Genomic DNA, 18,076 nt, shown 5'->3' with positions numbered 1-18,076 from the left:
ATTAGGGCAAGACGCAATTCTAGAAATTAATGAGAGGCTGACAAGGTGAAAGTACTTACTGTCCGCCAAAGTCAATGTATAACCATCTCTGCAACAGTTCATAGGTCACCAGGGTTACACCAAACTGCGGTGAGGATCTGCAGACGCGAGCTAATGGAAGACAGTTTAGAAATTACAATGTGGGATTTAATATTTCTGTGGTGACAATTACAGCCACCACAGTGAGCCCCATTTCCCAGACACGAAACCACTTATAGCACTGTTGAGTATGTGCATATGTGTGCTTTTACCTCCCGTGCCCTTCCAAAATGCCTTGAAACCTTCCTCCTTGAGGATCTTCCTGAAGCAGTCGATGACTCCGCTGTATGTCGTCTGGCCTGCTCGGGCCGCCACCTGGAGCCTGGTCTTGATGACATCAGCAGGGGTCACCAGTGAAGCAGCCGGTATACCTTCAGAGACGTGTCACAAAAGACATAATGAGGTGTTTTCACTATGCACATACGGTGTCACATTCTTACATCCCTGCAGCAGCGTCACACAGGGCTGGAGATGGCTGTATGGAGTGGTATGACAAAAGCTCCGTATATACAGCCAGGGTATTGTGAGACTCGAAGCGCAGACAGGGAGGAGGACAAAACCCATTTCTTGGAGAGGAAAATGTGACACAACATGTTGCTGTTTGGATGTCCGTGGACGCTGAGCTCTCCAGATGTTTGTTACCTGCGATGGCTCCAGCAGTGAGCAGCTGCACTGCCCCCAGGCTTCCGTCCTCGTCTGCTATTTTCGCCTTGGTGTGGGCATAAACAGGGAAGTAGATGGCGGAGAAGGGGATGTCACGCAGGAAGCAAGCTTTGGCTCCCTAACAGGAAAAAGAGATCAATTTAAATATGTATACATCTTGACCACAGCCAGAGGAGGCTGGTGAGGAGGTTCGTCTAGGGGGGATTAAGTGGAGCTGTCTCAGTGGACCTACTGGCGGGCTTTAATGTTGATGATGGAGCCAAAGAGCCCCCAGGCAGAGCTGCAGCACTGGGCCTCCAGAGAGAAATCCATCACACACACACACACAGACACACACACAGCTGTGCCATGGATCCCGGTGTGACTGGCTTCTTCTGCCAAGAGGAAGTCTGCCTTTTTTTTCCCCCATTTTTTTTTTTTTAACAAGCCACACACTGTCTGCTCCTCATTAAAATATGGAGTATGAACACATGACTGGAGCTGTAAGTAAACCCACAAGGATCTGGAACGAAGCGGTAGCAAAGTATGATCCTTCACTAATTTGCTGTCGGTTGTTGGCTGCCGCTCCCTTTGCATGTTTAACACACAGTCTTGGAAAATTGCAAACAGTCAGCAAAACGACCGTTTGATCTTTAAATTTCGGATCCTGATGTCCATTATGTCTGTGTACACACGCAAATGTTTGTTCAAATACAGTAGTGTTTCATCTGTGCATCGTTACGGGACAAAAAAACAAATCATATGCTATTATTCAGCAGTGAAAAGTAAAGTACACTCACTCAAATACTCATGTACTTTATATTCAATACCTTTAGGGGGGAAATATTTTATTTTCCCTTGACTATCTTCGATGTTGAAAGCTACAGTACAGTGATTTGTTGTATAATGCATTGTTATATAGATTAACGTGCACTTGAATCAATATTTTCAGCACCCAGCATTTTATAACTCTTTCCAGTGTGGCTCCTAACATGCCTGTGTATTTATGTGTTTTAAAGGGGCACCATGTTGTTTTTGGAGAAGAAATTCAAACCCGGAATTTTAACAAGTACAATATTAATGAGGTAATAATACAAACTCGGAAATACTTATTTTTTCCATAACTACATGAACAAGTTGTTCTCAGAGAAAAATAAGATCCCCCGAACACTGTTCTACAAAGGTGGCAGGGTCCACCACATGTAAACAAAGTAAAACAGTATGAAGTTTTGTTTGACCTTTAAGGTCAGCTTGTTTATTCAGTTAATTCAGTCATGAAAACTTAGAGTTTGTTTATTTAGTTTATTTAGGCATAACATAAATAATCTCTCAATGAAGATTATCTTTTTCATTTCAACATTTATTGCCCAAAACTACACAGTGCACCTTTAATGTATCCTGTTTTGACTGTAAGATGTTGTGTTTTTAATTGACCTGTTGAGTATTTTGATTTCTTCTCGCATAACAGCGCAGCTAAAATAACTAGAAACTTCACCTACTGCCAAAATGTATTTTAGAAGTTACCACAGAATTAATAACAAACCAGTACAATAATTAATAATAATTTAATTTTACATTTTGACATGTTTATGATATTAATTTGGAGGCGCCTTCTTCTGTCTAAGGGCCAACAGTTGTGGTATTGCTACTGTTACTTAAAGGTCCAGTTTGCAGGATCAAGGAGGATTTAAGCAAGAAATGCAACATAACATTCATAATTATGTTTTCATAAGTGTATAATCACCTAAAATTAGGAACTGGTTTCATTTCAGCAATGAGCCTTTTATATCTACAGAGGGTGTCGTATTGTTACAGTTCTTAGTCAGAGGTAAAGAAGCTGAAATGTTCAGCTGATCAATCATTTGGTTGCAGATTCATCATCTGTTGTTCAACTACTTTAATTATTGTTAAAATTTTTGGTTGTTTAAATAAAAAAAAAACAGTATTCCTTAGTACCATCCTAATTTTGAGGTTGATGCTGAAGTTGATGTAATTCCTATTGTCCATGGATCCTCTGTGATCTCTGATTAAATCATGTAATACAGCTCTAGTTACACACTTGTTATAGGTGAGAAGTTCGACAGTATCTTCAGTTGATATTAGCAGAAAAACACGTCTTTTACCAAAATATTTCAGAAAACTGTCCATACACTTGGCAGGCCAAAGTCTGACTTGTTGTTCTGCATTATTGGTCCTGTATTTTTCAAAATGGATATTATGATCCTATTTCCCATGCTTGTGGTGTTTTTCCAAATGCATTTCCTTGTGTTTAACAATAACAGCTTATTCCCATAATTATGGACACAGAACAAAACTGTGGGGAAACAAGGTGTTTGAAAATAAATTGAATCTCTGTGTTTTGAACTGCTAATCTGACAGACGTCTACAGACATCATCTTTCTTCCATCAAACTTCTCCTATTGTTTATAAATATGCTGAAGTGAACAATAAATAAACTCCCCTTGTTGTTGGTGTTATATCTCAGGAACATGCCCTTGGTTGCTGCTGCAGACGTCATGGTGCTGCAGAGGTGCTGACCTACCTTGTAGAGGCCAAAGAAGCCCAGGTCTCTCACAACATTCAGGGCACTGACCCTGGGCCCTGTGGTGATCTCTCCAGCCACCTGCAGACGAATCTTAACGATCTCCAGAGGATTGGTGAAAATCACCTGGGAAGCTCCGGCCTGTAGGATGCAACAGGAAAGAGAAACTGATGACGAGAGGAAGGTTTATGAGATGGACTCAGGGGTGAACTTTGGGTGAAGATGTAATGATGTGTAAGCATTTCTCCCTAGTAGGGGTTTTCCAATTATCTCGGTAAACTTCAGCACAAAAGATACTTTTTCCCAATGATATAGTAAGAGAATGGCCTTGACAGGAGGAGAGAAAAGCCGGCATTGATAGAAGAACAACTGGGGTCAAAAGAGAGCAGACGTAGGGTAAGTAGAAGCCTGTCTCGTGGTTGAGAGGCTCTGACCCTGGCACCGGCCCTCTGCCCCCTCGCCCTCCCCTGAGGCACCTCCTGTGGCAGGGTGAGTGGCCCAGCCTGGCCTCACCCCTGCACACTTCCCCAATTCACCCTTGTTCCCAGGGGAGAGTGCTGAATCACCCGGTCCGGGCAGGCAATGCCCTAAAGGCACAGCACCCTCTGACTCAGGCACATTTATCACCCTCCCCAAATCTAATCAGGCCCCAGGATGGCTGCTGGTGACACTCAGGGCAGGGGTCTTATCTGTAAACATCCGAGCAAAGGTCTAAAAAAAGCTCTGGCACATTTAGTCATTTTCAAAGCGGTGGGGGAATATCCGCTGCTCTGAAGATTGATGCGTTCAACCCGTCTCTTTTATCTTCTTCAGTTCTCTCCTCTGATGGGAGCGATAATTCAGATTAAACAGCCCTTTAACTTTAATAAAATCTCACGAGGATGCAGTCTGGTCCATAGAAATGAATTTAAATCTCACGGAGGCCACATATGAAAAGTCTCCTTAGCTGTTACCATTCTGTATTGGAAACATCCTCGCTGTCCTGCGAGGGGACCTGCACTGTGACCACGCCTCGGGTATGGACCACGTTGTCAAACTCAATCACGCAGAGCTAGACCGAGCTTCATCCACGACCCTCCAGGGCCTCTTCCTACAATTACACCCTGACAGGGGTCACGACCCTGCAGACCCTGTTCCTCTGTGAGCAACCTGCGGGGCTCTGCTGCATGTTCCATTTTAACACAGCCAGCAGAGAGGCAGAGTGAAGGAATTACATCTGTAATCTGGTGACACTCTCAAAACATGGTGTAATATTATAATTTGGCCAGGATAAAGTAATGTTCACTTTAGAGGGACAGAAGTTAATTTTTATATCCAGCAGATCTATGAACTGTTGGACAGCAGTTTATAAATGAGAGGAACACACAGATGAAATCAAAGAAACTTACATTTCAATTAATCAGAATCCCCCAGATGATCAATTCATGAAGCTTAAAATGCTCGTAAAATGTGTCTTTAACTAAAATGCTAAACAATCTGCCAGTCTGGCTGGTATGGTTTTTAGATGAAGGTCCATCATCAGCACACAATCAAAGCTTTTATAGGCAGTAGCGTACTTGCCAATATTAAGACCTCAGAAATAGGGAGGATTTCGAAAACCTGGGGGTCCTCCCCAAGAAGGATTGAGTTTCAGAGACTTCGTTTCATGCTTTCTTGTGACTTCTTAAGAATAAAAACAACAAACTGCAACAGCTTTTTTATGTTAAATACTTTTAAAAATAATTGCACTTTTAATTCTCAGGCAAACTAATTTGCCCCTCTGACACAAACTTACATTCTTCAGTATTCATTTATTCATTCATTTTTTGCCCCTTAGAGATTATGAGCACACCACTGACCTATGTTTAACCCCCTTGATCAAAATGGCGACATGACAGCAGACTACATGTTGTACAGTGCCAGAAACAGGTTGTGATAATTAAGAAAAAGGTGTGGAAATTTTAAATTGTGAGAAACACAGGAGAATTGCGAACCCTGGGAGGAAGCCGGAAGAAGGCTGGCAAGTATGTGCAGTAGTGGTCGTCGTGATACTTGAATTTCTCACTTTGATAAAACAACTTGAAAAATATTGATAGCTGATAACTCTGATGGCGTAACATTTTAGATTTACATTAAAAGATACCTTTATGAAGGCTATAATATGACATTAAGGGACAACTTTGCAGAAAACAGCAGATGACTAAACTAAAAGTTGAATATCAAGCCTTTTTCGAACCATTCAGTGTTTTCTCTGCAGATGATGTCTTGAAAAATATTGTGTATGGTGCCGACTGACTGTTGGAGAGAAGAGAGAGCGGGAAAGTGTGACAAGTACTCCTGTATCAATACTGCGGAAGAAGAGTATTGAAACCATTTCAAATATTTAGAACTGGTAAGTATCAAACAATTGATCGATGATTTTTGACGACACTGACTGTATTGTATTGTTAGGAAAATCATGTGAGGATCCCAAGTTTCCTTAATTGACTGACTTCCTGCACATAGTGTCACTGTGCCCCTCATGCTCAGATTATGTAAGTAATTCATAATTAATAATAATTCACAATTAAGTAATTCATAAATAGGGATCCTACTTATGAGAGCATGTTTAACTTACATGAACTAGTCATTAGTTAGTTATTAGTTTTTCATTGTTTCCACACAAACATCTGGCAGATAGATGCCAAATTGATCCTTATGGCGCAACAACTTTGGATATAGCTCTGACATTTAATTTATCTTTGTTTATTGATTTATCAACTATATAATCCTGCAGATACGCTAAGCTTTATATCATATTATCATAAATCTAAATAGTACTGTGTGTTTGTCACTTCCTCTACTACTTCCTAAAACGCTTTAATGCGGTTTGATTTCTCTTGAACTGAACTAAGATATTTATCAAGTCATACAAGTGAAAGGATGGATTTTTCTTTTTCCAGTAAGTCGTTACTTTTGCATGTGTATTGTTGAGTAAACCAAACAGGAGTTCATGAGCAATAGTAAAAGACAGCACATAATTTCCAATATGTACTGATAACAATTACTTTAAATCGTATGTATTTTGCACATCTTTTAGGTGTTTCTTTACTTGGTTTTGAGTTCATCTACTGACTGAATTTAAAAGATCTCAAAAGTGATGCTTACACATCCACCAGCGAGAATCTCTGCAGGCAGAGGGATGGTATCGTCTTGTGTGGTGAACTTGTCTCTGACAAAATCATTCACCTGAAAAAAAAGAAAAAAAAAAGACAAGAAGAACAAGAAAAAAAGGCAGATGAGACACACAATCCCAATCTTGATAGCGGGGCATTAATGTTAACTTGTGGTTGCAGTCACATCTTGATTGCGGAGAGTACATTTCGTCTGCACTCTCTGCATGTTTTTCATTCACACTGAATCATCGGGAGCAACTTTTTGAACACTCCGAGCTACACAGTGGAATGACTTGCCGTGAGTTTGATAGCTTTCTCCGGGGCGACGCCGATGAGCTGCGGGAGGAGACCTGCAAAATATTATTCATAGATACCATTAGAATACCTGACAGAGACAGAGACAAAGTCTGGCTGGAAATGAATGCACATTTTTATCTCTGCTGAATGAATACATCCACTGACAGCCAGAACAATGTAAGCTGCAGGGTTCTTGTGTGCGTAAAACAAACCCATAAATATTTACAGATATGGCTGATACATCTGATGCACCAAAACACAATGGTCCCATTGAAATTGAACAAAAGTCCAAAAATATGACACTGCTGGTGCGTATGGGATCAGCATTGTTGAGGCCTGATCCCACTGATGGCGGGGAACAGAGAGAGCTGTGTGGTCACGGACAAGATCAGGGGGGAGGAGGGGCGGGTGCTACGGTGGCGATAACCGCCATACTGTTTCACCGCCTGTCCTTCATCGAGCCAGATAAACTTCTGAAGGAGCTGCTGAGTGACTGCTGCTGGTATGCGGCCAGAAAACAGCCGAGCGTGTCTGTCTCGGAGTCAATCACCCCTTATCATTTGCAAGAGAGGAGGAGGAAGGAAGAAAGGCAGAGCGACAGAGAGCTGCAGTGGTGGAGGCAGCAGTAGATGGCAGTCTTGACTTCCCTCACATGAACAGCCCGAGGGTAGTAGTGTTGAATATCACAAGCCTTCAGCACCATTATCACCATCGGCACAGAGGCAGATCAGACACTGCTACTACATGAGTTCTGCTGGTCATTCTCCTCGGGGAGCTCTCTCCCAGGCACCGAGATAATGAAAACGCGACCCCCGGGTGTTGCTTTATTCACCGCTGAACAGGGAGGGCAAAGGTTTCTGGTATCAATTAGCAAACCATGCTGCAGATATTAGCACACTGACAAATCCTAATGCTTTTCCCATAACGTGGTTTGAGATGCATAGGTTGGCCTGCACACGGGTCCTGTTTATGTGCTGCGAATGATTACCCCTGTAGAATCCGAAGAAGCCCTCGTAACGGAGCACTTTCTTTGCACAGTCGAAGCTGCTCTTGTACATCAGTTCTCCTACAAAGGAGCCAGTGGAGCGCTGGTTCTGCATGCGCGTCTTCACCAGGTCGATGGGGTACACAGCTGTGGCACCGGTGGCTGCAAAACACACACATATGTCACCAGTTTAAATCTTTTGTTATGCTTTTGTAAATTATGTAAACACAAATGTGTCATCTTTTTATGCTTTTTTTACACAAACACATACTAGCAACAGTGAGGGTTAAGTTTAAAACTTTTTCATTATTAATTTTCTGTTCATTTGTAAGATGTCACAAAGTACAATAAAAGCAAAGGCCCATTTTAATTCACAGAGCCCAAGGTGGCATCTTAAAGGTGTCGTTTTGTCCTAAGAGAGACAAAACAGTACAAAAAGAGACTAAGAGTCCAAAAACATGTATGACAAAGAAAAGAACAAAAAACAAAAAAAACAGGTTTAAATTAATTTGTCGTTGTTGTTTGTAACCTTGTTGATCAACTAATTGATTCACTCATCATTTCAGCTCTAAATTGGACATTGTTGTTCTCTTGGAGAGTCATCTTGACACTAATTAATTTCTTGTGCCTTACACAGTTGATTTGTACAGTATTAATTCTGCAGATGTGTTTGTGTATGAACTGTTTGAAAACTGTTATCAAGCTCAGAGTAGGACGTCTAGTAGCGGTGAGAAAACCGTCTGTGGAGGCGACACTGCAGCAACTTGCACTAAACTCTGCTGCTCTCAGCGTTATGTCCTGTCTGACATCAAAGGCTGCCGTAATGACTCTTTTCTGACACGAACAGCTCGGTCAGCATGGAAACAACTCATTACCACCATAGGGACACAACATTTTTTTAACATAAGCCTAGTGATTAGCGCTGCTACGATCAGTCGATTAGTTAATTGAAACAAAATTCACTGCCAACTATTTTGATCGTTAGTAATTGATTCATTCATCTTTTAAGCATGAATGTCAAACATTTGCTGGTTTCAGCTTAAACTTGAGAGCTTGCTGCTTTTCTTTGTCCTTTATGACAGTAAAGACAAATAATTTTTGATCCCAAGATAAGTTTGCAAGTCACTCTTTGTTGTGAAAGTTAAAGTAAACCTTAAAAAAATAATTGTTAGTTTCAACACTGCTTGTGATCCACATTTATTTTTGACCACTGCTAAGAGCACACTCTCTCTCCCACACACACAGAGGGACAGAGTGTGTTCCTATCTGAGGGGAAGTTATGACGTTCCTTGTATCAGCTCCTTCCAGTGTAATTAGGAGGAGATTCCAGAGAGTGCGGTTCCGGAAGATTTGTGTCATTCCAAAAGCTCGGACTCCCAACGACAGCCTGGAGCCACCGGTGGCAAGGCAGCACAATGCTAGAGCCTCACATCACAACCCCTCTCCCCTGCCAGCACAATGGCCGGCCCCGGGGCCTCAGTGCGCCAGTCTCGCCGGCTAAGGTTACCCCTCGGGCGGGCCGGGGGCTCCGCCGCAGACATGTCACTCACCTCCAGCGATTGAGCCCAGAGTAAACCTGTAGGCAGACTCTGCAGCCTGGAGCCAGACGGGCCGAGACGTTTCATGAGCGTGCTGTATGGGAGAAAAAGACACCAGTGGTCAAATGAATCTGGAGAAAGACAGGGGGGTCAGAACACAAGCCATGAATCGGCTGGCTATTAATCTATAGCGAACCAGATACATTGTGGAAAGAAAAATGCTGTGGAGTACTCAACGGCGGAGGAAGGCGCTGGAATGTGGACATGTCATATAACGTCTAATTCATCATCAGCCGGTATTAAATGTCACAGACAGAACAGCTCAGGATGAATGACTGTGTGAACCTGCAGCCACACTTCCCCACACATGCTACATGTGGGAGGCTTCGAGCTAAAGGTCTTCTTTTATTTTTACTACAAAGTATAATTTCTCTCTTATCGACTTGATCTCTGGATTGGTATTTGATGTTGAAAGCGGAGCCCCTTTTGTTTTCACTGTGGTGTAGGGCAACAGATTAGCCCCACAAGCCTTTTCCATGTACAGATAAGTATCTACATGAATATTACACAGTCCAAGGGAGCTAAAGTCTGTGTGTGTGTGCGCGCGCGCGTGTGCGCAGGTTGAAGCAGGGTGAGTAACTTTTCCCAAACCAGATGAGAAGGGGAGTAGGGGCCGATCGGTCTTTTCCTCTTCCCAGATGCTTCCACCGAGGGCTCCACGCTAACAAGATCGAGGTCTTGATCAAAGGGTTTAAACAATTAGCCTACTTCCACTAAAGGGCAGGCCCGAGAATTGCAGCATCCCCCCCAAAAGGGAATCAAATTCCAGACCTCTGAGCCTGAGTCCCAGGAGCATGAGTGGCCTGAAAGCTCTGACCACAGTCTGATATAGAGCTGCGTTATCCGGTGGAGGCAGGAACTATTTTGTTCTCCCACATCCACCTTGACTCCCACTAGCCTCCTACCATTAGCAGACTCTGCTAAAGGCTCCTAAAACTCCTCAAGCCCCGCACTGATAAAAGCCTCTTATTAGTGTCTCAGATGTGTGATTGCAGCTGAGGTGTATGTGCAGTCATACTGAATAAAATGGGGAGAGCCTTTCATGGAGAGGAGCAATGCAACAATCCATTCCTCTTCTGTAACTATAATTGGTGTACTTTTATCTGGGAGTTTAAGTAATGCACTTCACAAGGGAAGAAAAACATGGGCACTCTGCTAATTCAGTCACTGTGCATTCTCCCTTTTTTCTGAGAAGGAAGTAGAGGGAGAAAAGGAAGAAGCTCTGATAAAAGGCAGGAGGATGTAAGGTGTATTAGAGGAGTCACTCAGGCTACCTGTCTCTGGGCCTCTGCTTGGTGGTACGGCATGGCTTCTTCCTCCAGCGGGGCTATCCTCTCAATGTCTGCCTGGTTCAGCCGCCTTAACACACAACAGCAGGGAAGGGAAGGGAGGGTGGGAGGGAGGGAGGGAGGGAGTCAGGCCAGGAAAAGACAGAGAAAAGAGAGAGAGCTCTGTCTACAGCGAGCAGCAGCCAGTGATGTAAGATTTTCCACAGAGCTTTTACTGGCATATAACTCCAAGTTACAGCAAGTTTAATTTAAGATTATATAAACAGCGGACAAACAAAGCTGGATGAGTGCCCATGGCCCAGCGAGTAAATGAAAGTGTTTTGTTGCTGAATGTTTGAGACACAAATATTCCCCAGCGGCCTGTCGCATCATAAAGTCTGTATCCATGTTTTATGTTTGTCTTGTAAATCAGCCAGTGGAGCCACTGTTGTTAAAGTGAATGAGCAATAACTTTATCTTTATAGCCAATAAACAGACCTGCAACATATTTATTCCATTCATGCTGGAATTAGAAATAACACAGTGTTGTGTAAATGTTTTGAAGACACTCAGTGGATTTTAAGAACAGCAGCAGAACCTACCTGAGTGACTGCACAGACAAAACTTTAATTTCTAGAATTAAAAGTCATGTTGATTTTGTTTGAAATTTGTCATCGCTATACACATTCATGTTTGTCTTTTGTCATTTTGTCTCTTGTCCATTTAGACCTTTGAAATATGGACGCACCAATATAATGACTGAATATTGGTGTCAGCTGATATTCCCCTTGTTGACTGCCATCTGCAAATTAGGTGACATTCACCAACGGTACATCAGTTTTGCACGGGTGCTATCATCCACGTCATAAGTGTGTGAGGCTATGTAAGTACTGGAAAATTATTTTCATAGAGCAGCTAGTTGTATAGTGGGCTAAAGGCTTTTGAAGCAGGTATTTTTTCATGTGAAAGGAGGTTAAACTAAAGGTTGTTTCATGAATTTGTTTAGTTTCTGCTCTTTCAAAGATGAGGGGCTGAATGACGTAATCATTAACATAATTATACCAATTTTATTTACCTCTGTATCAGTGTTGCAACAATATTGTAGGAATGACTATTGGTACTATTACAAAATATGTAAGAACAAGGAGAACCATCTAAGATGATATATAGTCTCATATCACAATAATGATATATATAGTTATATTGTCCAGCCCTTGTCATAATCACATAAAATATCAATATTAATCAGATCTCGGAATAAAAATATAACTATTTATACAGACAAATACAGCAGAATAAAATGTGAGATATAAAACTATTACCCAGTATATTCACAGTGAAAGGGATTTTATTATATCTTAGATTTTATATTCATACTTGTTTTTCAATTAAATTAAATTCAATACATTTTGTGTATTATACTGTTTGTGACTTATACATATTTTGTCATGTTTTCACTGTTTGTTTACATGTATTGTTGAGTTTCATGTCCCATCTAGGGACAGGCAATGAAAATCAGCTTGGCTATAAATGTCTGGCATCAGTTTATACTGCATACTTGTCCCTATTCAAATAAACATTAAAAGAAATAAATATTAATAATGAACTGTTTTATAAATTCCCTTCAAATGTTCTATTGTCAAGAGAAGAAAAAAAAGAGATTGCGTGTTTAAGTCCTACACCTGTTCTTTTCACTGGTTTTCTCAACCTCACTCTACTGTAAATAATTCATATAAACAGCATATTCACAGATGAGCAGGCGACTCCAGAGGGTTAAAACAGTGAAATCTTACCCGGAGTGAGTGTGGAGACCAGAGAGCTGGTACAGGATGTCGATCTCCATTGGAGTGATTTGACCAAACTTATTTGCAGCATGAACAAACTCCTCTACGATGCAATAAAGAGAATAAATAAATTAATACAAACACTCAATGGAGCCTTGACACGTTAAAGTCAAACATGAAGCTAAGGGATTAACGACAGACCAGGTATTTTCTACAGCAGGCTAGTATCAAATAGTATTTGCAAATACTTATTTGTTTTGGTGCTATTGGGGATGCTTGATGCCAAATGGGGTATGAATAAGGAGATTAAAGACAGAATCACTCCTGTATGTGCTTTGCCTCCTTACGCTAACTGAGCATGTAATCTCTCAGCAGCAGCCCCCTGTGTGTGTCACTCTTTTATTTGCGCTTTATATTCACTTCTTTACTGTTGCCTGCTGAGAAGCTCCATTACCATCAGGTTGTCTTTCTCAAAGGAAACCTGATGGTGGTCGTTGAAGGGGGGGAAAAGATTTCTTTATTCACATCCCCACAAAGAACCTTCCTGTCAGGTCCAAGCGTCGCAACCTTCGCGTACGAGCCTGCTTCTCTGACCTCGAGTACTGCAATGAGATACTTTTCTGCAACTGACAGTTGACATGTGAGTGTTTGCTTTACACTTTAAACCCACACATCTGATATGTCTGTATGTAGCACACATGACAAGATTTATTTGCAATTACTATTTGCCCAAAGTGTTTTCTAGAAGGAGGGAAACCAAGGAGAGAGGAGAGGAGCAGGCTACAGTTTGCATCTCAATGGGAAAAACATACGTAGGAACAGATGTGACTGATCAGTTACACAGGTCTACATGTAAGAGGTGATCTGATTACCAGGTTAAAAATGTTCATTTACCTTAGTAATTTAGTGCTACAGTAATGTTCCCTGTGTGTTCACTCACACCAGTCTGTCAAGAAAGTTAAAACAGGGTCGCACATTTCAAGTCACATATGAAACGCACACATGACTCATTTCAGTGATGTCGGTGGTGCCTCAGGTGTACCTTTGGTTACGAGCGTGTCTCTGTGGGTGCCGGCGAGGGTGCTGTAAATCTTGCGGATCAGCTCCATGTTGTTAAGGAGGGCGTTGAAGGCGTTGAAGTAGGAGAAGCTCACCATGTGTGAGGTGCTGCCTCCTGCAGCCTGGAGAAAGAGCAAAAATGAGTTGCTGCTTGATGACTCTATCTTATCATATTCTCTTAAATACTGCATTTTGTGCAAGAATAATGCAATGCTGGAATATATAAATCACTAACATGTACATCTAACCAACATATAGACTTCTGTATCGTTTAATTTAAATTCTTGTTTCAAACCTCCATAACTGAATTTTTGGCCACTTTTGAGCACAATATTGGTTATTTACATTGCCAGCAGTTATAGAGCAACATCTGCATGTCATGTTTGTGGCCACCGGCTAAATGTGAGTCCAGTATTTGCTCTCCTTGTTAGTTTTTGGTCTCTGCCTTTTCTTGAGGGAAATATCTGTCTCTTGAGCTGCTAAACACTCTACTGTGATCACCAGCTTGTTGCTAACTTTTGTATGTTCTTTGGTGCTGAGCAGGTAGATATCTTTGGGTGTAGCTAGCTGCTGTTAGCTAGTTAGCACAATTAGCCATGCAGCTAGTGGATCTATTACCTGACTGGTTCATTTGTACAACTTTATACTTCCACTACACTACATGTATTCAATTACTTCAATTATTAGTTACTAAGCAGACTGAAAGTAATCAGTGTTGATAGCCTTATTTAGGTGACATGAAACCAATTAGAAAGTGCTGTGGGTGGGAGATTGAGTGGGACCACAGTCTGGTGACTAATAAATAATTTATTCTATCAGCAATCGGACACAAAAAATCCACTAATATCGATAATCAGAACCACACTGAAAATCGGCACAGATAATCAGTCTATGGCACGGTGCAAGAAGAGGAGGATCGGAAAGACATGAAGCGGGAGAGGAGCGAGAGGAAAGTCAGACATCTCCATTTTGGAAAAGTGGCTGGAATACACCCTACATCTAACAATGTGAATTAAGGATTTATTTAAACCAAACCAGAGGTAATTGTTGGGAAAGTGGAAAGACAAACCAATACGGTTTTGGTGAGTTTTATTTTCCTTTTGCTTGTTTGAATGTAGTGTGTTTTATGATGACTTAATAAGGCGATTAGGCTCATCCTATTTTGAAGAAAGAGAGAAACTCAGGTTCAGAAGGCGTAAAGCTGTATTTTTTCTAATTAACATGGTGGAAAATATGTCCTTGACATATGTGAGTTTATTTTGTATATTTATTAAGCTGCAACGATCAGACAATTGCTTCTTGAGGTACAAAGTAACAATACAGGACAGAATGGCCCAGGGGTAGCTGGTTAGCATGCCAACTTCAGTAGAAATCTCTGCAGCACAATACATACACATCGGAAACCGAAATTCTTCATTTTTGTATTATCTTTTGCTTTAAACTAAAATTGTTGAATTATCTTACATACTGCACCTCAACAACTGCTGAAGAGCATTGTCTATAACTCACTGAAACCAGGTTCTCTTCTACAAATGGAGTCAGCATGTGGTGTCTGATGGTGGCCATGATGTCGCTGAAGTCCAAGGCGGTGATGGTTCCACTTTTGTTCTTGTCTTTTTGTGCAAACGCTTGGCGGGCGTGCTCCAACTGCAGCTCCTGCAGTAACACACACAGGGAGAGAAGGTCAAGCTGTTAGCTGACAAAAGAAGCAAAGAATGTGTTCCTGTGATGAGAAGCATCGTGTTACGGGGGAACAGAGAAACAGAACTTTCAAGGATGAAAGTATAATAATATCAGTGTTGGACAGATGTGAAAGGCAGATGTGACAGTGTCAGACACTGGGTTTGTAATCACCACCGTCTCTCCAGAGACTAATGGAAACCAGCTCCGAGAAGTCTGATCCCGGAGCTGAGCTGAGCGGTCGGTGAGGCGGCCGGCAGGTGTGTCCACAGGAAGGTGATTCAATATGACAACCATGCAATCAGATGTGGGTGCAGGGGGAGGCTGACCCCGGGTCAATGTCTGCTGTCAAAGCTCATCACATATAACTACAGGATCACAACGTCACCGCAATATTCAGCTGTTACTTCATCTTTACATTCGGGTTCTGATAACCTAATCAGTGGATTGTTGCTGAAGATTAATTCACACAATGTTTGATGATTGCATTGCTGAAAACTGAAAACCTCACAAACATCATACTTCTCAAGCATACAAACGCTCCACCTTGTCTGCACTTATTGAAGTTTCAAGTCTGGACAACAACCACAAGGTGGCAGAGCCTTTAAATCTGAAATCAAAACTACACACAGGACTGCGCTCATTTGTGTTTTAAATGAAATTAAATGTACTTGGACATGACAGGAAAATACAAGACAATAATAATAAATAGATGTAAATAAAATGTTGCACACACAGGAGTCTTTGGTGCAGTGGTGGGAAGCCCTCGTCTACTATGATAAACCGCAAAGTGCTTGGAGGGATCCCACACCGCAGTGCTGCCTGTCTAACTCTGAGACCACCCAGTTTCTGCCTGAGACCACGGCCCGAGACTCCAAACCAGGTTCCTCCCTCACCGAACTGCTGCTGCTGCTCCTGAACAGCACAGAGGTCTCAGTGAGGTACATGCAACAACCAATAAAGACAAACAACAATGTGAAGTGTCTTAATGGCATGATGGGCTACCGCAAACCACCAGGACAAAGATGCAACTCCACACCACAACCCCATTATCTTAAGTGATCATTTATGCCATGTGGTTCATGTTACGTCATTTCCATTTGTCGCTCAGCGGGGTAAAAATGCCTCGCCACAAGATGAAGGTGATCATTATGAACGGTTTCACATTTATTGATGCACATTTTTGAAGATGCTGAAGGAAGAAAAGGTGAAAAGACATTGTGCTGTCAGTATGTTTTGTCGTGTATCATGTCGCATTTACATACAAAAACTGTTTATCTGTTGCTTTTCCTATGAGCTGAAGGGCAATGTTTTTTTTAAATATGTATTCATTGTCACTTTAGCATTTTGTTCCAAACCATTTACTGTAGTATTACAGGCCACCTCTACTAATCTCATGTTTTTTGACCCATGGCAGAGACAAGTCTTCACTGTATGTGTGTTTGTATTAACTGTCGTTGTCATGCTCTTTTGTTTTATATTAATTTTTCCTACACCACTTGATTTGCTTTTGATGACAAAGACAACAGGACAATCAATATTTCTATAGGTGTTCAATTGTTATTATGACAAGAAAAAACACTTAAATGGAGGCCATGCAACTTCTAAACACATCTTTTTCATTTTATGTAAAATTTCTAAGCAATACAAACAAAAAATGCATCCATTGTCACTTTCAATCACAGCTTGACTGCTATGGTTTACTCTGTCTGACGTGGTCAGGGGCAACCAGTGGCAGGATATTCGAGGTAATGAGGTATCACATTGTTGTCACCAAGCATCAAGTGTTACAGCCAGTGGGTTCATTGTAACCTGTCTTGATTTAGGGCTTTTTTTGTGAGATAAAAATGTCACTGCTGCGACATGAAAGATTGGGAACCACAGACTAAATACACAAGCAGCAGATGTTCCCAATTGAATATTTGGATGTTTGACAGCAGATTCTTTTGTTAAAATGTATGAAACAAAAGACAGATGATCCAAAAAGTATATGATTAATTTCTATGATACATTTTCTGTTGATCAGTTAATTTATTAATCTGCCAATAAATTTGTAATCTTTTTAATCTGCCTTTTTAATCTGCCTTTACATTTGTGAGCTTTTGAGTTGTTTATAAGTAGATTTGTTTCTTTGACAGTGTGAAGCTAACAGTTTCCCCTTACGTCCAGTCTTTACAATAACCAGCTGCTGATGGTAGCTTTATATTTAAGGTATGAACATGAGAGGGGTATCAATCTTATCCAACTCTTGGCAGTAAAAAAAATAAGCTGCTTTATGACGCAGCGTATCAGTTCTAAAATAAAACGATGGAGGTATAGATTGAATGCATACCTGCAGAAACTGGGTGAATTCTGTGTAGGTGAGGTTCTTGTTTCTTTCATGGCCGAAGTGTAGCCTGATGAACTCACAGTCCCAATTAAAGGGAATGTGGTGATGAACTGTGGTCTGGCTGAAGATGTCACGTACATTCTCTGAAAGAGTGTGACACGACTCAGCAATAACAAGAGACAGAGGGACAAACATGCAAAGATGCAACTCGAACATCTATATTGCACCCTCATTCCACTTGCAGTGAACCTCGTTAAAGTCGAGGGAAGAGTCTATTTGGACTTCAGAGCTGAATAGGCTGTTTGACAGTCCCACTCCTTTTACATTTTGAGTCGTTCCAGGAAATGTTCAGCATAAGCACTGCTCTCAATTTCAGGCAGTTTTATTGAGGCCCATTGCACATACAGAACATGGCAGCAGCCTCTTTGTACAACTCTGCATCTCTTGGTGTATGGCATGCTGGATTCATTTCCCCTCTTGTCAGATGGAGTTGGTTATAATGTGATGTTACACACAGATCGCTTACTGTCCTGCCCTTAGATGAGACTTTAAGAACACATGCTGCTAGCATATGTAATACATAAAAAAGACATGGCTACTGCCACATTTATTGACTACAAATGCTTAAGTAAGAATAGAACTTCTGATCTATAACATTGAATGTTACACTAAATCGATTA

General features: G+C 41.4%; 1 protein-coding gene across 4 annotated transcripts in view; it reads right to left on the bottom strand.

Moving 5' to 3' along the window:
- The window catches only part of LOC119026223 (calcium-binding mitochondrial carrier protein Aralar1-like), a 29,830-nt gene that overhangs the window by 1,715 nt on the left and 10,039 nt on the right, over nucleotides 1–18,076 (bottom strand). For all 4 annotated transcript variants that reach the window (XM_037110413.1, XM_037110416.1, XM_037110414.1 and 1 more), the window contains exons 5-17: nucleotides 17,400–17,539; nucleotides 14,897–15,043; nucleotides 13,371–13,509; nucleotides 12,338–12,431; nucleotides 10,551–10,635; nucleotides 9,229–9,310; nucleotides 7,682–7,840; nucleotides 6,694–6,746; nucleotides 6,389–6,469; nucleotides 3,263–3,403; nucleotides 721–859; nucleotides 291–449; nucleotides 60–150 (exon numbers count right to left, since the gene is read on the bottom strand). In XM_037110413.1, the coding sequence (XP_036966308.1) occupies nucleotides 60–150; nucleotides 291–449; nucleotides 721–859; nucleotides 3,263–3,403; nucleotides 6,389–6,469; nucleotides 6,694–6,746; nucleotides 7,682–7,840; nucleotides 9,229–9,310; nucleotides 10,551–10,635; nucleotides 12,338–12,431; nucleotides 13,371–13,509; nucleotides 14,897–15,043; nucleotides 17,400–17,539 (1,510 nt within the window). The remainder of the gene's footprint in view (nucleotides 1–59; nucleotides 151–290; nucleotides 450–720; nucleotides 860–3,262; nucleotides 3,404–6,388; nucleotides 6,470–6,693; nucleotides 6,747–7,681; nucleotides 7,841–9,228; nucleotides 9,311–10,550; nucleotides 10,636–12,337; nucleotides 12,432–13,370; nucleotides 13,510–14,896; nucleotides 15,044–17,399; nucleotides 17,540–18,076) is intronic.

Source organism: Acanthopagrus latus, chromosome 9 (assembly GCF_904848185.1).
Source record: "Acanthopagrus latus isolate v.2019 chromosome 9, fAcaLat1.1, whole genome shotgun sequence".
NCBI lineage: Eukaryota > Metazoa > Chordata > Actinopteri > Spariformes > Sparidae > Acanthopagrus > Acanthopagrus latus.
Note: the sequence above shows the minus strand (reverse complement) of the source record. Positions and strands in the feature narration are given on the sequence as shown.